Source organism: Anabrus simplex, chromosome 2 (assembly GCF_040414725.1).
Source record: "Anabrus simplex isolate iqAnaSimp1 chromosome 2, ASM4041472v1, whole genome shotgun sequence".
Lineage (NCBI taxonomy): Eukaryota > Metazoa > Arthropoda > Insecta > Orthoptera > Tettigoniidae > Anabrus > Anabrus simplex.
The window spans coordinates 75,625,993-75,650,928 of NC_090266.1; the positions used below are offsets into that span (position 1 = coordinate 75,625,993).

At 38.3% G+C, this 24,936-nt stretch overlaps 1 protein-coding gene across 4 annotated transcripts in view; it reads left to right on the forward strand.

Annotated features, from left to right (window-relative positions):
* Positions 1-24,464, forward strand: part of Gnpat (dihydroxyacetone phosphate acyltransferase) — a 358,549-nt gene extending 334,085 nt beyond the window's left edge. For all 4 annotated transcript variants that reach the window (XM_068226080.1, XM_067139838.2, XM_068226081.1 and 1 more), the window contains 2 exons: positions 6,332-6,504; positions 24,304-24,464. In XM_068226080.1, the coding sequence (XP_068082181.1) occupies positions 6,332-6,465 (134 nt within the window). In that variant the 3' untranslated portion in view covers positions 6,466-6,504; positions 24,304-24,464. The remainder of the gene's footprint in view (positions 1-6,331; positions 6,505-24,303) is intronic.
* The last annotated feature ends 472 nt before the right edge of the window (positions 24,465-24,936 follow it).

The following is a 24,936-nucleotide window of genomic DNA, read 5'->3' on the forward strand; positions in this document are numbered from 1 at the left end:
GTGCATATTTCAATATGTTGTTGGTTTAAACTTGTATTCTAGTTCAGCATGATTCGTGTGCCATATATATATATGTACTACTTCAATTCAATATGTGATATCATTATTAACAAAGTATACGTTTTGTGCCAAAACTGTGGGTGATACGATATTTTCAGTGTCATGTTTTAATTCAGGAGGCAGAAATACATAAAGTACACCTACTTTTGTGAAAAAGGTTTTTTCTTTGTTGCATAGTGTAGTTAAACAAAATGTTTTTGATTGAAGTTCTTAACATTTGCACCGTTTATTTCAAGACTCGCTGAATGTTCATCAAGAAGACTTTCATACAAATATTTTCATGAAAAAGAAATATGGTGTTAGACTTTTAAGATAGTGATATAAGTTATTGTCCTTGGCTCATTGTTAATCAAGTTACATATCATTCAAAGTTTTTAAGATTCGCTGAACTCTTGTGAAAAGGACGTTTAGAAAAAACTTTGAAAAAACTTTAAGATAATTGGTGCAATATTTTTAGAAAAGAGGACTTTTAGGTTAATGCTACAAGTTAATGTTCACGGCTCATGTTTAAAATCAAGTCATTCCTCCTATCATTTATAAGATTAGTGTACACTTTTATGCATTGTGTTTGTAACATCAAGTTGTCATTGTTTTTTAATTTTGTGGCTGAAGATGATGCACACCAGCATTGAAACCGGTCCCATTAATAATAAAATATTATAATTCATCTTATAACATTGTATTGTATTGAATAGGTGGACCCTATTATTTTGTTTCCATTAGATTCTTGGTTCAATACGGATTTAATATTAAGTTTTTAAACTTGAAGCTCTTAGCAGGTCAAAACTAGTCCCGAGATAATGATAGTATAAAATATGTTTGTTATAGAAATTTGTGTTGAATTGGTGGACCCTATCTACTCCATTATACATCATATAGTTGTCAGTACAGAACAAACGTGAAATTCATATCTTATGAGACAGGTGCATTAAGCATTGTAAGAAATGTGGAGGCAACTTTGAAACCTTGTCTTTTCTTAATTATATGTACTTGATTTTGATTGCTTAATGACTGATAATGTGCTGCACTCCATTGAAGGTGGTGGCTTCAATGGTCTGATTTTTGTTATGAACAAGAATACACTATTAGTGAATGATTTCAGAATTTGAGATGAGCTGCTTTGTTACTCCACTGCTTGACCTCAGTGACTGTGCATTGTTTTCACTTTAGCATTTCGCATTTCCTGAGCTTGTGTGTATAGAAATTTAACATCTCGGGTTATTGAGAGCCGGGCTTTTTGTGCCAATGTTTGTGATCGCTTTTGAAGGAAAGGAAATTGCTGCCTTTATGGTCCTTCAGTACTCAATTGAATCTCACATGTATGTGTCTTGCTTATAGAGTGGATCACAAAAATCTGATGAAGAGCTTGAACAATTTTTAACAATACATAATTATCCGACCAATGAGAAATTAGCTAAGAAATCGCCAACTTTAGGTAATAAAATAAATCTACAAAAAATTGAAGTCCCTTCAATAACACACTTTTTTTAAGTTCGCTGTTAAGACTGCTGATCTTTTAGAGAAGAAACTGAATGCTTTTCCTATCCATTTAGGTACTTGCTATAAATTTCTATGAAGTACGAAATTGCTGCCACCAATTGATCCAGATTCTGACATCAGTTATTATGTGATGGCAGGGTAGTAGAGGGTGGGCAAGAAGTCCCTGTACCCCTGTAACTGTTTGGTATCAAATGTTATTTAGGTTATGTTATTTACGTATTAAGTGTCCAATATATCGGTGTGTTCCCCATTATGCTGTAAACACAGTTCTATACGTCTCCATGTTGTTCTTGACATATTTCTGAGCATGTCCGGTGTTATAGTGAGAAATGCATCCTCAACAGCATTGCGCAGTTCTTCGTTTGTAGTTAACAAAGCATGGCATGCTAGAACGTGCTCATTCTAGTCTCTATCCGATAACTCGTTTACAAATGTCAGTCGAAAAGGTCTGAACTTAAGATCTATAATAATGTAATCTCGCATTGTTGTTCTCTGTATACCGAGTTCCGAAGCACATTTACGCGTCGACTTCATAGGAGATTGTTCACTCGAAGCACATGTTTCTTCTCGTATCTTCTTCCTTCCACTCCGCAGCCTGTCTTGAACACTGCCTGAGGCGAAAGCACGTCTGTCCCAATCGATAAGTGTTGCTTTTTTCGATGGAACCTTAGTAAACCTTTCCTGGAATTCTCCCATAATCTGTCTCATTGTCTGCCCTGTGTGTTGTCATTCTTGTACCCACACACTTGCCACTAACCGCTCTTCAATAGTATAACTCTTACTGCTCATATCTGTCTAACACTTGACTGTGACAATATGCAATCCAGCACTTGATTCCAACAATCAATAAGAAATAATATAGCTGCCAACTTTCATAAGTAACATAACCTAAATAACATTTGATACTAACCAGTTATAGGGGTATGTGGACTTCTTCCCCACCCTGTAGATAAATAAATACTTGACTGGTAGAATGTACTCTCAAGATTCATTAAGTGTTATAGAATCACACAGGTATACAATCACTCCAGTTAGTGCTTTTTCTTTTTTTCTCAATGTTCAACTACACATGTATTCACTCAGGCACTTATAAATTAACGCATTGACACTACAGTCACTTGCACCACTGGGCAGTTCACGATTAAGCTCACAGTACATTATTAGAGGCCGCACATTTTACCATTTAAGAGCATGTACACAGTCTTTCTATCTGTACTTAGTACAAGATTCACACTTACTCGACAGTCCTCACCGCTGTCCCTTGTCATCCCGCTGTTCCAATCTCCCTTGTCGCTCACCGCTGCTATCCGTCATTGTCAGTTCACACCCAGCAATCCAGCGCTCCAAAGCATTAATTCCACAGCGTTGCAACTGAACCGTACAACTCGCTCTCAATCGCTGGCAGAACTCTACTCAAACTGAACCATCTCACGCTCGATACCCTGCCTTTTATCGACCGATGGGCCCTTCGAGATTCTTCAGGCAAGGATAAGCCACTGGAAATATCTGAAGATGGAAAGCTCTGGGTCCATCTTTCTTGTTGTTTCTACACCACCGAGGGGACGCGGGGTGACGGCAGTGGTGGTGGTGGTGGTGGTAGCGGACTGCTCACCTGTCTCGTCTCCGACTTGATGTCCATAGTGGCGAGAAGGTGGGTGCCATAATTCGGCAGTTCACCAGCCATTGGAGCCAGGCTGGCTTGTTCCACCCAAATCTTATTATAAAATGGCAGATGTGGACGCTTTCCACGCCGCAATATTTTGGAAATGGTTTGTACCTTAGTTTTGCACCACCGACTAGGACATTTGGCTCGTAATTTGCAAGATGACTGGAGGGATGGAAACATGAAACCTCATTCTTAGAAGTGCTTGGGATCAATTGCCAAGACTTGAAGAATGTTGCTATTTTGTCCAAGTCTGCTGAAAGAGTACCATCTCCATCCTTAAAATTTCTGCTTTGGGCTACCAGTGCAGTGTCATTATCATAAGTGAACAGGGTAGCTGTGGTTGGTGGCAAGTCATGAATGTAGAGGTTGAAGAGAACTGGGACCAATGCCAGTTCTGAGGTAGATTATTATTTAGTTGTCTTCTATGACTTTTAGAATCACCTTGGAATACTACAAACTCTCTTTCACAAAGAATGTTGGAGATTACATTTGTAATTTCCGAAAAGGGAATTTCTTCTGGTACTTTAAGAATGGATCCATGTCAGCATACAGTATTGTATGCACTTGTCAGGCCAATAAAGATGGCTATTGATTTTAACTTTTTTTGAAAGCCTGCCTCGATGTGAGTGGTGCAGCTATGATTTTTTTCTGAAACCAGCTTGTTCTGGTGGGGTTACAGCTTAGATAAGCAATGCTCTGCTGGTAAGGAGGACTCATTTCAAGAGTTTATAAATGCTAAGAAGTGCTCTCGGTCGATAGTTTTCAGGTCTCTGCTCCAACTTAACAGGTTTGAGAAGTGTGATAACCTTTGACCGTTTGAACTGCTTTGTCAGTTTGTTAGTCTGAAGGATGTATTTAAAAGGGATATTGAGCCAGATGATGCTATGTGGACCCATATTACTTAGGAATTCATTGTAGATTTTATCTGGATCGTCAGATTTACCAGTTTTCAGCATTTCTATTTTGTGAATTTTAGTGCCTGGACAATTCCTCGTTCTTCTGTTCCCCATGTTTAAGCTCAGTGGGCTTTTGTTTCACAGTTTTCAGGTGGCATTTATCTCTCTTTTGTCAGGTGATGTTGACCATTCTATTTGCAGTGGCCTTCATGCTCAAGTTATGGTAGTGTACTGCTCTTTAGAATAATGCTTTCCAGTAAGTCGCTTTAAGACTCTCCAAACTTTTCTGCTCGATCTAGCAGTGGCCATGTATTTCACTGTTGCTTCCCAGTTTTCTCTCATATTTTTGTCTAGTATGCAAAGATTGTTAGTTCCAAGAAGTTAAAAACTAGAAATGCAGCTGGAATTGATAAGATTTCTGGGGATTGTATTAAAAGTAATGAGTTGGCATATAGTACCATATCTGAAGTACTTATTTGATTACTGTTTTCATTAAGGAGCTATTCCAAATGAATGGACATTGCTATAGTAGGCCCTGTGTACAAAGGAAAGGGTAATAAACATAAAGCCAATAATTACAGGTTGGTCAGCTCGACATGTGTTCCATGTAAGCTTTGGGAAAGTATTCTTTCTGATTATGTTAGACACGTTTGTAAAATTACTAACTGGCTCAATAGATGGCAGTATGGGTTTAGGAAAAGTTATTCCAGTGAAACTCAACTTGTAGGATTCCAGCAAGATATAGCCAATACTTTAGATTCTGGAGATCAAATGGACTGTATCGCTATTTATCTGTCCAAGGCTTTTGATAGGGTAGTTCATGGGAGACTGCTGACAAAAATGAGGGCGGTTGACCTAGATCTAGGAAATAAAATTTGTAGAATTCGAATAGGTGAAGCTTTATCTGATCCTGTAATAATTAAGAGGGGAGTTCCTCAGTGCAGTATTATTAGACCTTTATGTTTCCTTATGTATAAAACTGATATGAATAAATAACTGGAATCAGAAGTAGGGTTTTCTGTGGATGATGTTATAATTTATTGAGTAAAAAATAAGTTACAGGGTTGTGAGCTACTGTAAAAATACCTCAACAATGTTGTGAGATTGACACCAGGCAGTGGTATGATGGAAAAGGGGATGGAAAGTTAAGTTATGAGTTTCACTAAGAGAAAAGGGTCTCTCACTTTTAATTACTGCATTGATGGGATGGAGGTACCTCAAGGGGATCACTGTAAGTACCTAAGGAAAGATGTTCATTGTGGAAATTACATAAATGGGAAAATAAGTTTACAGATATCTTCATATAGTTATGAGGGTATTTAGTGGTTGTAGTTACGATGTAAAGGAGAGGGCAAATAAGTCCCTGGTAAGACCACAATTAGAGTATGGTTCCAGGTACCCTCACTAGGATTACTTCATTCAAAAACTAGTAAAAAAACATCCAAAGAAAAGCAGCATGATTTGTTCTGTGTAATTTCTGACAAAAGAGTAGTGTTACAAAAAATGTTGCAAAGTTTGGGCTGGGAAGATTTGAGGGAAGGGAGGCAAGCTGCTCAGTTAGGCAGTATGTTCTGAGCTGTCAGTGGAGAGATGGTATGAAATGACATTAGTAGACGAATAATGTTGAGCCGTGTTCTTAAAAGTAGGAAACATCACAGTATGAAGATAAATTTGTAATTCAAAAGGATAAACTGGGACAAATATTCATTTATAGGAAGAGGAGTTTGAGACTGGAATTATTTTGCTGAGGGAGGAATTTGATATATTTCTGACATTTTTGTTTTTATTTTTTATTATTAAGTAAAGGCTAGGTAAACAACTGGTAGTGAATTTGCCACTTGAGTGATTGCCCTTACTGCAGATGATTGATTGATTGATTGATTGATTGATTGATTGATTGATTGATTGATTGATTGATTGATTGATTGATCGATCGATCGATCGATCGACAATAACCCTTTTTGAGAGAATAGAAGTAACTGGAAAGAAACTGCATGGTAGGAGCCTTAACATTTTCTTTAAAATTGTTTTCTATGTCTACCATAACTAAAATTAATTATTTAGTATTATTTTTATTACTAGTGATATTTACAGTAATTTATTCATACTTTGTTAAATGCAAGGAGAACTAAAGTTCCCCAGATCTGTAATGAAGTTCCTATCTTCATTATTGACCTGAATTTAATAAGTTCTTTTATTTTGTTTTCAGACAAATATGTTCCTCGTGTAATTGACGTGTTGATATCCCGAACTTCGTCGCCAAGCAGTTCATCTAGCTCAACCCTGATAGCACCTTCGTCCAGCAAATCTTTGACTGAAACAAATTCCAGTTCAAAGCTCTAAAGGAAACGACTCGCTGGATGTTTCATAGGATCTAATTTGGTAAGTTCTTTGATTTAAGTCTTTCAGTCTCATTGAGCAGCTTGCCTCCTTTCCCTCAAATCTTCCCAGCCCAAACTTTGCAACATTTTTGTAATACTATTCTTTTTTCAAATCTTGTAGAAGTATCTAAATGTGCATTAGAATGCCCTGCCTGGAGAGGTGAGAGGGGTGTCTGGTGATATCTGCTAGATTACCTTGAATATATCTTTTCATTAAAGCCTGGATAACCGGGCGAGTTGGCCGTACAGTTAGAGGCGTGCAGCTGTGAGCTTGCATCTGGGACATAGTGGGTTCGAACCCCACTGTCGGCTACCCTGAAGATATTTTTCACACCAGGCAACTGCTGGGGCTGTACCTTAATTAAGGCCACGGCCGCTTCCTTCCCACTCCCAGCCCTTGCCTATCCCATCTTCACCTTAAGACTTATCTGTGTCGGTGCGATGTAAAACAATTTGTCTAAAAAGAAATTTTAAAAAAAGAAGCAGCCTGAATATCCATGCATTATCAAATCTTTAAATCATGCATTGAAGCACTATCTAAAAACCCAGTAAAAATACTCGCTATCATAATTCTGATGTGCATTGTGTTGCATTATTTTATTTTCAAACTGTGTACACTATCGAATTTCTCCCAGTTTTCTTTATTCAAGTTGATGCATTTGCCTGGAACATTCACTATAAAAATGTAATTCTGCTGTGTTGCATTTTTGTTTCTTTTGAAGCAATGTATAAATACTAATTTCTCCAGGATTGTTTTAATCATGCTCACGTGCTTATATGACGCCACGTTCTTGTATGCTGAAAATGATCTTTCTCCAGCACAAGAAGCGACAGGTACATACTTAAATGAAAGAATTTAGGAGAAAATGAAGTTGAATTTTAAGTCTTTGCATTTTCACCACTAAATACATTTTTTATCAGCTTGAGAAATTGAAAATCAGTGTTTTAACTGATTGCTTTGTTCAGCATGTTTTCAGCTGCCACAGTTAATTCCCCGTAGGATGATTGTAAAGATATACCTTTTCCATGGTTTCCCATTTTCACACCAGGCAAAGGCTAGGGCTGAACCTTAATTAAGGCCACGGCTGCTTCCTTCCCACTCCTAGGCCTTTCCCATCCCATCGTCACCATAAGACCTATCTGGGTCGGTGTGACGTAAAACGAATTGTAAAAAAAAAAATATATGTATATACCTGCCAACACTCATGATTTAGGCTGGAGACTCCCGAATTTCCACCATTTATCTCACCCTCCTGGTTCACATATTAAATCTCCAGATTTCTAAAAAAATCCTGCATGTGATTTCAGACAAAAAGTGTGAGATAACAAACTCCGATCATCCATTGTGTTTCAATACCACAGTTATGAATAGTATTGATAATTTTATTAATAATTCTTGATAAGAGTGTATCCACTAACTCATGTGTCCTGCTTAGTTGGCATCCAAACATCTTTGAAATCATGGATGGTTAATTTACACTGTTTCTCTCCCTCATGATCCTCTGCAAATCTCTTGTTGCCTCTCCTCTTCTTTGTTATTGTGCCATGTTCAGAAAAGTATCATATTGCTTTCATGACGAGCATGTTGCTGAATTTCTGTAGGCCCTACTGTGTTTTGTGCAAAGAATCCAGGTCCATATCCAAACTTCGTAAGAATGACAATCCTGTCTTAATTTATATCATTGAAGACTACAGCAGCTTCAAAAGCAGCTAATTTTACCAAATGGCTGTAAAGAAAGGTTGTCTATGGACATCTCTTCCAAAGTAAATTCTCTTTAGGGTTCTGTGTACTCACATATGTGTACACTAGCTGATGTACCCGTGCTTCACTACGGAATTCTACATTGTACACAGAATTCTAGGTTAGGTAGTGTACACGTTGTGAGCAAGACTGTATGAAATTGCATAGCTCTTAACGTTCCCGTAGAAACCCTACGGGGAAGTCAACAAATGTCTTTCCTCATATGAAGACTGAGTTAGGGAAATTTCACTGTAATGGTACGCTCGCTTGCCTACCATCAGTCACAATCAGGTTGGGGAGCTTTCATGATAATGGTAGACACTCACTCTCCACCTGCCTTTCTGTCTTAGTGGTTTTCTCAACTGAAATGAATATACATTACAATGACGTTAGTAGGAATGGCGCGATTAAAAGCAATGCTTTCATATGAAATACTTGATCAAATGAAAAACCACACATTTTCTCACTTTTAACGAACAGGACTAAGCTGCCGATCTAACAGTCCAAATTTCCAGAACTGGAGTCCGGCTCCATGGCTAAATGGTTAGCATGCTGGCATTTGGTCACAGGGGTCCCAGGTTCGATTCCCGGCAGGGTCGGGAATTGTAACCATAATTGGTTAATTCCGCTGGCACGGGGGCTGGGTGTATGTGTCGTCTTCATCATCATTTCATCCTCATCATGACGCACAGGTTGCCTATGGGAGTCAAAAAAAGAACTGCATTTGGCGAGCTGAACATGTCCTGGCACACTCCCGGCACTAAAAGCCATACGCCATTTCATTTTTTTTCCAGAGCTGGAATGACCAAACCGCAGACAGCCTTAAAAACTCTTCGTCCCATTTCGGCGGGGAGGGGGTCGAATAGTGGCGACCCCCAGGCCCTTTTACTGATCTGTTTCCTAGGAGTACCCGTTAAGTCGGAAAGTATCAATTCACTACACGGGCGGCGGAAAATCTATCCGACTTGGAGGCAAATTTTCCCTCCAAGCCAGAGGAGAAACCCCCTCTTCACTGCTAATTAGGAATAAAATGAATGTAGAATTTAATAAAAATAAAGAGGAAGAAGCTTTTCTTGAGAAATGGCACTTTTCAGAGTTGAATTTTGACGTTTTTTTAGTGAATTGTGGTGCTATAATTTGGAATAGGCCTAAATTGTTATTCTAGATCAGGCCATACTACTACTCTACTAAGTGAGCCTCTGCCTTAAGTATGACCACTGCTCATTCAAAACAGTGCGTCAGAGTAGGGATCGAAAATATATGAACCAGAGGAATGGAATGCTAAAGAAGAAAGTTTTCTAACTCCCCGGCTATTTCCCGCCAATATTCAGTCAGGCTATTATACTCTGTACGCAACAGTAATCCCATCTATCGGGGTTGAGGGGCAGCATAAGAGACAAAGAACATCACAACAAACAATGGTCAATGTAATGTTATTGTTGATCAATGTTACGCGCTTTCGATATTGTAGGCTTTCACATTTAGTTTTCTTCCGACTCTGAAATACCACTCTTATCATAGTCGGCACAGTAAAACTGAATAAAACATAAATTACCTGCATTCTCTATAACTTTTATGTAGTACTTTTCGATAGGACGAATAACATACATATTTAAGAATTAGCTTTTAGGCACCTTCCTCTAAACTACCATTTCACTCAGCGTGAATAAAATGATTTTAGCTTTGATTGTAGCGACTTATATTCCGACGTTGCACGCCAATTTTTATTAAGATAGGACCCCTGATAAAATAAATATTTGAAAATTAAATGTTAGGCCTTCCCCTAAACTACCATTTCAATCAGCGTGAATAAAAATATTTATGGCCTAGATTGTAGCGACTTATTTCCCGACTTTGCATACCAATTTTCATTAAATTATCTTTAGCCGTTTTCTAGTGATGTGTGTACAGACAGACAGACAGACAGACAGACAGACAGACAGACAGACAGACAGAAATTACGGAAAAGTAAAAACTGCATCTCCTTGTTACTGTGGACATGACCGATACAGAAATACCATTCTTTTCAAATTCTGAGCAATGTACAGACAAAACTCTTATTTTATATATACAGATTTCTTGAGGAGTTCAGGTGAGGCTAGTGCTCTGTACACTAGCTTAATAACTATATGAAAAGCTTCTGGAATATTGTTCTAATAAGTAAGTTGGCAGTGTAATAGACTGATACTTGTCACAACTACATGTAAATTACACACAAGGTCTTGTTTATTACCCTCATCACTAAGCAAAAAGTACTGTCTCCCCAAACTTTGCACTGGCAAGCTGATCTAATTGCTCACTTGGCAATAATAAATCAATTAATATAAATCCTGCACTTCCATCCAAGTTGCTGGTAAACTCCTTGGTACAGAGTAACAACTTTTTCTGCAAAGGTCTGGTAGGACTCTCTTTCTTACCTCAATGTTGATTTTGCCTTTCTGTGTATTGTTCATATGTAATTTTTTTACTGATATGAACAGTACCAAGCCTATCTATCCATCCTGAAATACTTTCCTTATGAATCAGTTCAAGGAAAATGAAAACTTTGCCTTCAGTTTCACCAAAAATGAGAACCAAACACTGCAAACAATAATAGGTGCTATTAACAAGCACTTTGCCTTCTATTTTTAGAAGTGAAGAGTATGCCTTTCTAACAACTAAATACTATTGCTGTCTACAGTAAAATGTTATTTTGGCCTGTTGCTCAGGTGGTAAATGATTTAATTTTGCTATATCTTACATTGCCTGTCAAAACTGTTTGTAAATACTGATTATATAAATTAATGTTTGACAGAGTAGGGTGTATGGGTCTTGTAAGATCTTGGATTGACTTACAGGGTAATTAATCTACTCAACCTTTTATTACAAGCATGTAACTGTCATATGAATATGAAAAATGAAAACCTACAATCTGTTTTCCAGTCATTGACCGGGTCAGGGATGGGATGGAATGAATGAAGCAGATATAGGCTATTAGTACGATGGGGTCGCCACTCCCATAGTAATTTATTAATGACTGATAGATGCTATGAAATGAGAATGGAGAGTGTTGCTGGAATGAAATATGACAGGGAAAACCGGAGTACCCGGAGAAAAACCTGTCCCGCCTCCGCTTTGTCCAGCACAAATCTCACATGGAGTGACCGGGATTTGAACCACGGTATCCAGTGGTGAGAGGCCGACGCGTTGCCGTCTGAGCCACGGAGGCTCTCATATGAATATATTTTTTATAAATATGTACATGTTCTGCCATCATATCCCCTTAATATCACATCACACAAAATGAAGTTTTTTATTTTGTAGATTAAAATCTACAAAACTTTGGTAGAAATACCTGTCAAAATAGTTACAAATGAATTTTTCACCTTTGTTTTTCATTGCTTACATGGATCTACACCACAAGAAATAAAATAATGAGTCTACCTTGATGCCTTAAGTAAGCCTATATGTTATTAATAAATTGTAAGTACGGTAACAGACATGAAAGTAGTGATTGCTGGTGCAAACAGGTACCAATGGCAGGAGAGTACTTGGAATGAGGAGATAAAGGCTACCTAAGTTACAAAGGTATAATGTGGCAGGGAGGGATTCTGTCAGGTATAACTGTAGTAAGAATTTTGTCTTATGGGAACGACTTGGTCTATTGAAACTGTGCAATCTAATATCTTGCAACTTCAAAAAGGATGCAATGAATATGACATGAAAATTAGTCGTCTCAAGACTAAAGTGATGGCAGTAGGGAAGACACCTAAAAGAGAACTGAATGTCAGGTTGAGAATACAAAACTGGAACAGGTAGATAATTTCGAATAGGTATTTAGGATGTGTATTCTCCTAGGATGGCAGTATAGTAAGCAACATTGAATATAGATGCAGTAAACCCAATGCAGTGAGATTGCAGTTGCGATCAACAGTATTCTGTAAGAAGGCAGTCAGCTCCTGGACAAAACTACTCATGTCTTTACACTGGTCTGGTTTCAGACCACCTGTGCTGTACAAACCTAGTGCAATGAGTTTGCAGTTGCGATCAACAGTATACCGTAAGAAGGAAGTCAGCTCTTGGACAGAACTGTCAATACGCCGATCTGGTTTCAGACCACCTGTGCTGTACAACTGCTTACTACATACGCACAGAAAGGACCTACTACATGTATTTCAAAATACTCCTTTCCTTGTAAACCATATATGTTCTACCACATCAAATATACAAATTAAGGTGTTGTAATAATGCTAATAATTAATAAAAATTGGAGTTAAGGTTACTTTCCCATCAGGTGCTGATACAAATAACTCAGTGAGGATTCCAATAAATATTGATAGATATAATGAAAACTGATTTAATATAAAAAGTAGAACATTTCTCAAGAACATAAATTTTATTAGATTCTTTCTTGGTCTAACACTGTATACAACAGTTCCTAATTTTAACTTTGAAAACTCTACGACCTAGTTCACTCATTCTTTCCATGTCATCATGAAGACACTAAAAATAACATTATGTTTTCTTTTCACTTTTCAGTATCTTTTCTAAATATTTACTTAACACATCACTGTTACTTTCACATTTCTGTTTCTTTTATTTTTAACTGCTTGCAGAGCTGTTTGTAGAAGCAGAAGCCACTGGACTGGAAGTTGAAGTCCCTTCAGTAATTTCTGAACTGCAGGAGTTAGAACCACTCCAACACAAATTATTTCTGCTTCCTCCTCCTCTATTTCAGCTTGGTGAAAAGGTTCTCATACACCGGGTGCCACTTCCATAGATGTGTTTGTTATAGAACTGAAAAAATTGAACAACATATTAATGCAATTCTTCTAAATTGGAGCTACATTTTAGTCTGGACACAAGCCTTCTGTTTAAGAAATTGTTACTTTCAATAATTATTTTAGTAAGATGATTGTTAGGTTAGATTATATTACTTTCAGTTACATCTGATAAATTAATGAACAGATGGGTGGAACTTATGACCTACAGACTGAATCTTCCCCTCGCTCTTTCACAACTAGAACACTGGTCTGTAGTGTAGGCCTACTTTTAAAAATAAATATTACAGAATTGTACCTTCTTCCAGCAATGAAGAGTTCCAGAAAGTTGAGGGCATTGAAGTAGACCCATTTTATGTTTTCTGTACAGCAGAACCTGGGAGGATGTTATCTCTCCAAGTTCGATATCCAGCCCTCAGAATTTGCCATGTTTCAGCACAACATTTTCCTGAAACAATGAATCAGAATATTGTGACAAAGAAAATATACATGTAGTAGACCTACTTATGGCATAGGCCTACACTTATTTGTCATTAAAGCGAACAGTGGTATTCATTTCATTAGGTACGAGATGGAGGTTAGGAAAGCATTACTTATGTTTTCCAAACATTTCTTCAATTAAGTTACAAGAATGATAATTACTACTTCTCCTAGTGTAACTTTTTTTTTTTACCAATCTATTCCGTATAATATATTTTATCGATAATTAATCTAAGATAATACTATTCATAAGATAATCGTAATAAATCTAATAATTACTTACCAGTTTTTGTCCCAATTCTCGTCGCTATAACATGTCATACAAAATTCACGGTCTCCCTATTACTATATCCAGGGAGTCTAGGATTGTACACCACTTTGTTTTCATACACAAAGCAAATTAATGTTTCGATTTCATCAACAGATCACTGTGTTGCGTCCACCATTATCGAACGACTGCGACTGAAAAACGGACACGTTTGTTTGCACAAACCAGTCGATCTACATCGCTCGTAGTTGATCGCTGACGATCAATGCTGTGTGACTTGTGCCACTGCCCTCTGTAGGTTTGTTTTCTTAGTCAGTTGATTGCAGTCGTTCGATCGAGCCTGTGTGACAGCCCCCTTAGATATTGAACGGATGATATTCTACTCCTTGTTCAAATTAGCCTTTGTCATGAGAATCCTAGAAGTTTTGTTCTACCAGTCTGTTGTATGTGGTGTTTTTTTATTTTGTGGGCGCTCCAAATCCTGCCTCATGGTAACAGCTGTTTGTGTTGGCTTTCTAAAAATACTGTATGTAAAGGAGGAATTGAGTCTGTTAATTGTTAAGTCCAAGAAATTGACTTATTCTTTTCTGATTCGAAATTAAACTTTATATGTGGCTATACTATTGAGACTATCGAGAGTACCGGTCGCGTCCGTGACGTTCGTCCAGAATTACAAACATGTCATCCACGTGCCTAGACCAGAACAGTATGTTTTGTTTTTTGAGTCATCAGTCCATAGACTGGTTTGATGCAGCTTTTCATGCCACCCTATCCTGTGCTAACCTTTTCATTTCTACGTAACTACTGCATCCTACATCTGCTGTAATCTGCTTGTCATATTCATACCTTGGTCTACCCCTACCGTTCTTACCACCTACACTTCCTTCAAAAACCAACTGAACAAGTCCTGGGTGTCTTAAGATGTGTCCTATCATTCTATCTCTTCTCGTCAAATTTAGCCAAATCGATCTCCTCTCTCCAATTCGATTCAGTATCTCTTCATTTGTGATTCGATCTATCCATCTCACCTTCAGCATTCTTCTGTAACACTACATTTCAAAAGCTTCTATTCTCTTTCTTTCTGAATTAGTTTTCGTCCATGTTTCACTTCCATACAATGCCACGCTCCACACGAAAGTCTTCGAAAACATCTTTCTAATTCCTATATCAGTGTTTGAAGTGAGCAAATTTCTTAAGAAAGCTCTTCCTTGCTTGTGCTAATCTGCATTTTATGTCCTCCTTACTTCTGCCATTGTTAGTTATTTTCCTACCCAAGTAACAGTATTCATGTATTTCCTTTAAGACATCATTTCCTAATTTAATATTTCCTGCATCACCTGCCTTCGTTCGACTGCACTCCATTACTTTTGTTTTGGATTTATTTTCATCTTCTACTATTTACCCAAGACTTGGTCCATACAATTCAGCAGCTTCTCAAGATCTTCTGCAGTCTCAGATAAAATAACAATATCATTGGCAAATCTCAAGGTTTTTATTTCCTCTCCTTGGATTGTGATTCCCTTTCCAAATTCCTCTCTGATTTCCTTTACTGCCTGTTCTATGTAAACATTGAAAAAGAGGCAAACTGCAGCCTTGCCTCACTCCTTTCTGGATTGCTGCTTCTTTTTCAAAGCCCTTGATTCTTATCACTGCAGACTGATTTTTATACAGATTGTAGATAATTCTTCGTTCTCTGTATCTGATCCCAATCACCTTCAGAATCTTAAATTGCTTGGTCCAATCAACGTTATCGAATGCCTTTTCTAGATCTACGAATGCCATGTACGTGGGCTTATCCTTCTTGATTCGATTCTCTAAGATCAGACGTAAAGTCAGGATTACTTCACGTGTTCCTACATTTCTTCTGAAGCCAAATTGATCTTCTCCCAACTCAGCTTCAACTTGTTTTTCCATTCTTCTGTAAACAATACGTGTTAAAATTTTGCAGGCATGAGATAGTAAACTAATGGTGCGATAGTTTTCATACCTGTCAGCACCGGCTTTCTTTGGAATAGGTATAACAACATTCTGCCGAAAATCTGATGGGACTTCTCCTGTCTCATACATCTTCCACACTAAATGGAATAACCTTGCCATGCTGATTTCTCCTAAGGCGGTCAGTAATTCAGAGGGAATGTCATCAATTCCAGGTGCCTTGTTACTATTTAAGTCGCTCACAGCTCTGTCAAACTCTGACCTCAAAATGGGTCTCCCATTTCATCAGCATCAACAGCCTCTTCTTGTTCCAGAACAAAATTATCTACATCTTCACCTTGATACAACTGTTGGGTATGTTCCTGCCATATTTCTGCTTTGTCTTCTTTCCCTAGAAGTGGCTTTCCATCTGAGCTCTTAATATTCATACACCTAGATCCTTTCTCTAAAGGTTTCCTTGATCTTCCAGTATGCAGCATCTATCTTTCCTAGGACCATACAACCTTCGACATCCTTGCACTTCTCCTTCAGCCAGTCTTCCTTAGCTACCTTGCACTTTCTATCCACTTCATTCTTTCATTGCCTGTATTCTTTTCTGTCCTCTTCATTTCTAGCATTCTTGTATTTTCGTTGTTCATCAATCAGGTCTAGTATCTCCTGAGTTATCCACTGATTCTTAGTTGATTTTTTTCTTCCTTCCTAACATTTCTTCCGCTGCCCTGCTGACTTCATTTTTCATGACTATCCACTATCATACGCTAAATAAATAACTATCCACTCTTCCTCTATTGTGTTTCCTTCAGCTTTTTCATTTAGTCCTTTTGCAACATGTTCCTTGAAACAATCCCTCACACTCTTTTCTTTGAACTTGTCTAGATCCCATCTTTTTGCATTCTTTCCTTTCTTCAATTTTTTTCAGCTTCAGATGGCATTTCATGACCAACAGGTTGTGGTCAGAGTCCACGTCTGCTCCTGGGAAAGTTTTGCAATCCAGCACCTAGTTTCTGAATCTCTGCCTAATGATAATGAAGTCCATTTGATACCTTCCAGTGTCTCCAGGTCCCGTTCACGTATAAAGCCGTCATTTGTGGTGTATGAACCAAGTATTAGCAAGGAATAAATTATAATCAATGCAGAATTCAACCAGCCGACTTCCTCTTTCGTTCCTTTGTCCCAATCCGAATTCTCGTACTGTATTACCTTCTCTTCCGTGGCCTACCACTGCATTCCAGTGTCCCATCATAAGTGGATTCTCGTCACCTTTTACATATTGTATTAAATCTTCTATCTCATCATATGTTCTTTCTCGATTTCCTCATCATCCGCTGAGCTAGTAGGCATATAGACCTGCACTATTGTGGTGGGCATTGGTTTGGTGTCTATCTTGACGACAATAATTCTTTCACTATGCTGGTCATAGTAGCTTACCCGCTGTCCTATTTTCTTATTCATTATTAAACCAACTCCTGCATTTCGCCTGTTTGATTTTGTGTTGATAATACCAATATAATGATCCGTTATTGGACATCATAAATTTTCCAGCTAACTCATTCTTGGTTGCCTTCGTTTTGCCCTCGTTTGCTAAGTTGGGCTCGTCAGTTGGGACGCAAGGCTAGTGCATACCGTGGAGCCCACTGCATAGGCTACCTGAAGCCACCAGCAGTGCCAATGCACTATGAGAGCTATGTCTCATTTCCAAAAATTGATGCCTGCCTGGCCATCAGATGATGTAGATGTTGATTCCCATAGGGAACTTAAAATATTTGTCCTGAATGAGTAAATTTATAATACCAATATAATGGTCCGTTATTGGACATCATAAATTTTCCAGCTAACTCATTCTTGGTTGCCTGCATTTCACCCTTGGGTCGGGAATTTTAACCGTAAGTGGTTAATTTCACTGGCCCGGGGGCTGGGTGTATGTGTCGTCTTCATCATCATTTCATCCTCATCCTGACGCGTAGGTCACCTACGAGCTTCAAATCAAAAGACCTGCACCTGGCGAGCCGAACATGTCCTTGGACTCTCCCGGCACTAAAAGCCATACGCCATTTCATTTCACAGTTTCCTTAGTAAAAACATGTGAGTTCATACAGATTTCTGTGTTAATTTAAGTTGACAGGTACTCATTTTCTTCAAGGTTAGATGGTCCTGATTCACTGTCACTGTCACCATTTGGTCCATCCATAATTACATCTATTTACTACATTGCCCATCATTCTATCCAGTTCACACTTGCAGTTTTCCTCTTTCTCTACATGCGTAATACATTGTTTCCATTTATCAGCTGTGACTTCACTAAATCCTTAATAATAAACTAATTGATGTACATCAGCCAGCTTGGACGTTGTTGTTCCACGAGGCACAACCCTTAACTTGACTCCATAAATGTTCATTGGGATTGAGCGTACAGTGGTATGGCGGTTGTCAGCATACTGTGTGCCTTACGTTTTCAGCTTAAGTGTCAGTTATGTATTTCTCAGAGCTACGTTTATAACTCAAATTTAATTGTAATAGTTCAGTTTTGACCATTGATTCGTTACAGAGAATTTTTACTCCTGAGCCAGAATATAATGTCCACATTTTTCAAACAGTTGTTTAGAATATGCTCCAGTTTTACTAAATAATATGGGGCATTGTCCATTCTTATCACCCTCCTATACCTAAGTTTCATGTTGTCTCCTTTTCATCACTCTGTAATGGTTTTCATTGTTTATGGTTAAAAATATCACTTGAACTCTCCTCCATTTCACATAATGCAATTCAGCTCATAACACAACCGGGCGAGTTTGCCGTGCGGTCAGAGGCATGCAGCTGTGAGATTGCATCCAGGAGATAGTGGGTTCAAATCCCACTGTTGGCAGCCCTGAAGATGGTTTTCCATGGTTTCCCATTTTCACACCAGGGAAATGCTGGAGCTGTACCTTAATTAAGGCCACGGCCGCTTCTTTCCAACTCCTAGGCCATAAGACCTATCTGTGTCGGTGCAGCGTAAAGCCACTAGCAAAAAAAAAAAAAAACCTTTGTGCTATCTTTAAAAATTTAGAATGTACATATTTCCACGCGTGTATTTCCAATTAGATTTAACGTTGTGTTAAATGGCTGATGACCCAACTACTGGTCGAAACTAGTCCCATTTGTACAAATACATATGTAATACAATAGTTTGTAAAATAAATTGGTATTGTTTAGGTGAAACTGAAACCTTTGTTATAGTCGCCTATCTATCTAGACGTTGGTCCAAGTAGCCTGGTTCTTGTGGTTATGTGTACTCGCTCTATATATCACAAATTTCTACAAAAACCTTGCTACATCTGAGAAATAATCCTACAGCTCATTATTGCCCTATATGTAATTGCTTACATGTTTACTTGCCAATGTTCTGGCTTCCATGAAAATACAGTAGACAGATAAAAGTTTGGAGTGAACAAATCGCGTCACTTTAGTCAAACCACTGTATAGACCGCTCTGCTGCTTAGTGGATTACTGCAAAACTAGTTCGAACTTGTATAGTCCTACATTGTGATGCCACCTAACGGAAAGAACAGCAATATATTTGGATGCCTTTGCTGGCGGGACCTAGTGTTTACAGTGCACTATGTCTTCTGGTATGGGCTAGAGCAATTTTGTTACTTTCATTGATCTGTCTCAGCTTTATCCTTGGCTTTGACAAAATGAAAGTGACTGAGGTATGAGTGATGCTAGTAATGCCATTCCTTCTGCAGCCAGTCTCTGCTATGAATGGTGTGAAAATATTGCTCATAGGGTCAGTTGGTGCATGCATTTCAGTGGGCTTGGCAGACTGATATGTAATAACAACTTCTGGCTCGGTGAGGAAAGCAATGGAAACTACCTCACTCCTCATTTCCCTAGTACGCCTCTTCAGTGATGCCTAGGCCATCTATGACAGCTGATGGTGGAGCTGTTGAGAATCCAACCAGCCTTCGGGCTGAGGACTAAACATACATACATCACATTGTATAATGGGCTTGAGAATATGAAAACTTCTTTCATGTGGGTCCATGTAACACCTTAAGGGTCCAAGTAGCCCATCATTATGGTACTTTATGAAATTTGAACCAAGGCTGTTGTGGTAATGGAGTAGATTGAAGAGAATTTATTGTTGTTTGTATAATATGAGGATGGGTACTGAAAATTGCTCTAGTAAGGTGGGCATTTAATTCATCTGGACATGCGTACTGGAGTTTGTAGTTTGCCTCCCAATACCTACGGATCTGAGTTGTTGCCAGGTACTCTTTGTGTTCAAGTTACTGGCTAATTGTTGGAAGTATGCATATTTTTTGTTTCTGATTATTTGTTTAACTCTATTTCTAAGCATACGGTACTTTTCAAAATCGTCAGTTGATAATGTCTTCTTGTAAAATCTGTGTAGTGCATCACGTTCAGTCATTGCGGATTTAATGTCATTTGATAACCATGGAGCAGCTTTGTGAGTCACCCTAGCAGTACGTTTAGGTACGTGTTTGTTATACAATCCCAACAATATTGTGTAAAACCTCTTTACTTTTTCGTCATTGTCAGTCAAGTGCAGTATTTTGTTCCACGGGCTGAGAATAGCGTCTTGTATTAATCGTTGAGGATTTAAGTTTTTCATGTGTCTATAGGTTATCCACTTCGGCTTTGTTTTGGGAACTTTCAAAGAATAAGCTAAATATATGAGATCATGGTAGGATATACCAGATACAAAAGTTTGTCTGTGTTTTAGTATTTTCTGAGGATTGTTTGTGATGAGTAAATCTGAGTGTGTGTGAGGATCCGTGAGCTGTATGCATGTGGTGAGTAGGTTTAAGTGACAATAGTGATGTATTATTTCTAACACAAAATTGGTAGGCACTAAAAGCATTTATTTCTATACCTAAAAACCTACATACTTTCCAAAACGGGGACCTTTCCAGTTTATATACAATGGATAAGTTTTAAATTTAGCAATTGCACTGAACTGCTCATTAACAACAATTATAATAGGAATTTATTTATTGTCCATCTATTCAGTACTATCCACTACTATTAACCATGAGGATAATAACCTGTAATTGAACTACTCGTCAAAAAATAGCGAAAGAATCATTGGTAGGCTCTGCCTCAACTGGTAAGTTCAGAATTATTACAGAACGTGGGTTCGTTAGGATTTCTGTCACCAGGCTTTACATCCTTCCACCCATCAACATCCAGAAAACTTCCGACACTTTCATCACTCGATTGTTCTTATGCCCCTTGTACTTCATTCTCAAATTTGCTAACATCACTGCTGGTGTCATCTCCTAACACTTCATTTACTTGATCCTCATCTAAAATATTACACCACTTTCTATTCAACCCAGAAGGGCTTACTGAAATCTGGTTTGATGCCATGTGGTCAAGCACTGAATGCTTGTTCTCATAGTTTATTATCTTTGCAGATTTTCTGGTTGTTGAAAATATGGCATGGAGACTCCTTGAATGCATCTTTTGGGCCCGCTGCAATGTATAATCGACAAGCAACCACACAGAATGAAAAGGTGAAATGTCGACTATATATTGACAACTGACTGTGCAAGCCTATTACACTTGTCGATTATACCGAGTGGTACAGCTGCCCCTATTCACTCAGTTTTATCCAACGCGCAGATTATAGCCTAACCTAAAAAAATTGACCTTGGCTCCTCACAGCGATGTCTGGTCTTACTACGCTTTCTATAATTTGTTTATTCATGTCAACGCAATCAGCATTAACAATAAAATACCGAATGATTGTAAAGAATCGTGAAAATACTGTATCACAGAAACTTCATGTACAGAGAATATGATGGCTGAATGACTGGAAATAGTGTTGATATAACGCTGGCAAACGACAGCTCGTGATAGCCAAGCGTGCTTTTAAGTTAGAGGAGGAAATCGGTGCTCGTTAGTTGGAGGTTTGAGTCCGATATATGACGTTTTTTATTTCGTTGTTAAATGTTCATGTGAATCGCGTTGTTGAAGACAAATCTAAATCATGATCAGTTCTCATGTTGCAGGTACTCTGTTCTGTTAATTTCTAAATAGCTGTTAAAAGAGCTATTTGCAGTAAAATAAGCAATTATCGACAGAGGTGCAATGGGCGTGTGCATAGCCATTCAATTAATGAAGGAAATCTTTAATATGACCACCACCTTCGTAAATGCATATACGAGTACGGTAGAGGCGAGTCATTCTTGCTTGCTGCAACATGTGTGGTGGAACCTGCCTGCACTGTGCTGTTTCGTGTGCCCTATGTAGGAAGTCCAGTCGTTCTTCGAATCAAGCGTGCACAGTTGCTTGCTTTAATGGGTGTGTCATAATGCTGACAATAAGTGCAGTGCACTTCATTTCTTGTAGCCATTTGCCATATAAAAGTCTCATGTTATTATTCCTTTCTGATGTATGCTTTCTTTTTAAAGGTTAAAGTGACTTTTGAGACTTACTGAAGTCAAACCTTAATAAGTTAAACCTTAACTTAAGAGTATTTTTTTTTAAAGATTGAAAAGCTTGTTGCAATTTTCGAACTCTCAATCCGTCAGAAAAATCACATGCTTCTATCTCTGCACTAATGGAATAATCTACGCTATCGCTTCGAAACTGATCTTGTTTGTTACAAGTTCTGAACGTGAATGTGCAAAAAAAGTTTCTCGTGCTGCAAACAGCACAGTATGCTAAAGAATCATGTCTCTCTTAAGCCCAAATTGTTTCAACCATTCCCTACAAATAGAGTATGTACCTATTACTTGGTTAGATGAGTCCAGCATTATGTTTTAAGTGGTATTCACATTGAATTTGTCCGTAGTCAGTGCTTACGTGACGATGTGTCTCTTTATTATATCTTCCTTAGAAGAATATCTGAGACTTCAGATAAGTCAATCTTCGTAAAGGATGCCCAGAAGGGTACGAAATGATATTTTAAAAAGGCATGTAGCTTATCCATGTACATTTAACATGCGCAATTCTATGCAGCAATTTCCTGCTTGAACATCTAGCTCATCCATTATTCGGGAGATAGTAGGTTCGAACCCCACTGTCGGCAGCCCTGAAAATGGTTTTCCGTGGTTTCCCATTTTCACACCAGGCAAATGCTGGGGCTGTACCTTAATTAAGGCCATGGCCGCTTCCTTCCCACTCCTAGCCCTTTCCTGTCCAATCGTTGCCGTAAGACCTATTTGTGTCGGTGCGACGTAAAACAACTAGCAAAAAAAAAAAAAAAAAAAACTCTAGCTCTTGCAACTCTGTATTCACGAAGACAGCGAAAGTTCTTGCTTCAAGAATTTGCTGATGTGTTACAGCCTTATGGTCCAGTTTTATGACTTTATTGAACGCTGTAAAGGTAGTAATTACATGGCGTAAGCTATCACATCTGCTGTACAGCATTTACGCATAGATTATAAAATACTGTGAAAAACACGTTTCTGTTGATTTCGATGTGATGAGACAATACAAAATGACGGTGAATTGACATGTCTGTAATTGGTCCTAACCTATCACGTTTGCTATGGTACCGTGACCACCCTTTTCTGTCAAAAGAAAGTGGCTTCTTGAACCAATCAGGTGCGCAGTTCTCCACCGACAGCTAAAGGAGTGGCTATGGTTTGTACAGTACATTAACATTTTATAAAAATAGGGGCAACTGTACCACCCGGTATATTGACCTACATCCATAGAAGGTTAAGTTATATAAAGAAAGAAAAGAACATGAATGGGAGCAAATAATAAACACAGAAAGAGGAGAAAAAGACAAATTTGAGAACTAGAAAGGACAAGGCCAATCTTCTTTATATACTGCTGTGCTCCTTGTCAATCCTAGTTCTTCTGCATCCATTTCTTCTCAGTGCCTGATGACCTCATTTGTGCTTCCCTGTTTCATCAGGAGGGCAGCACTTGTTTTGTGGCCATTTTCTGTCTGATGTCAGGAAAAGGGAAGAGACAAAAAGAAAAGTATGATTACAGATAGTAAACTAAAGGTCAAATAAGACAGGATGAACACAGTAGGACAAAACGGGCCAAACGGATCACTTTAAGTTTTGAATGTAACAAATAAAATCACACCAGGCGAGTTGGCCGTGCAATTAGGGGCACGCGGCTGAGAGCTCACATCCGAGTTATAGTGGGTTCGAACCCCACTGTCGGCAGTCCTGAAGATGGTTTTCCGTGGTTTCCCATTTTCACACCAGGCAAATGCTGGGGCTGTACCTTAATTAAGGCCATAGCCACCTCCTTCCCATTCCTAGACCTTTCCTTTCCCATCGTTGCCATAAGATCTATCTGTGTCGGTGCGACGTTAAGTAAATAGCAAATAAAGTCATATATAGAAATGTAGGAATGCTTACCCATGATGAGCCCACATCGTACTGGGTGCAGCAAGCATGTCTCAAGGTCAAATTAATTTAAATAAATTTGAAAGGGAAGAATTTCAGATTAATGGTGTTGTGTAGATTGTTAACTATAAAATTCAGTATGTCTGGTAAGACTAATTTAGATATTGTTTCCGAGCTACCTCCCAAGGGTATTTGTTAATCATACTACTTTTATTGACCTGTTGTTTATTTATAGTCATTCTGTAAGTGAATTATGATGTTGTTCTAATTCTTTTCTTTCATCTCCTTGCAGATTACATCAAAGTTGTTAGCAATATTACACTGAAAATGAGGAAAAATGTGGATTGAAGCAAGCGTAAATTGATCGATATTATTTAACATGAATTCAATATACCAGACCTAAAACTAATAAATGTATAAGGTTCTACAATAAAACCTTACCATATTTGTAAACTTGTGTTTCATTATTGAAGCATTTAATTATAGTATTGAGCTTTTAGTCTTTGTAACACAGTGGCTGCTCTGTTTAATTATTAGATACGAAATAAGGGAAAAGGGAGGAAGTCTGGACATTTTTGTGCTGAAGTAGGTATGCAGGGAGCAGGTTATTGCTCTAAGCGAGTGGTTATTTGCAGTAGTTCTATTGGCCCCATTACATAGTTGATAAAAAGGGTGTGATAGCTGAGTGACATTGTCACTGGCTTCTTACCAAGGCGGCCTGAATGGAAATCTTGGCCAGAGCTTACGAGAGAACAGATGACAGCTTTTCTTTGTCCTGAAATTCCTGTAATAGGGTATTTGACCGTAAGCAAGTTGAGCTGAGGGCGACAGAGGTGTTGGCTGTTGCTAGTGTCCCACTGAGGTCTGGCTGTTGTTGTGGTGTCAGAGAGTCCAGTGAGTAGGTGGGCTGGAGACGACATACGGA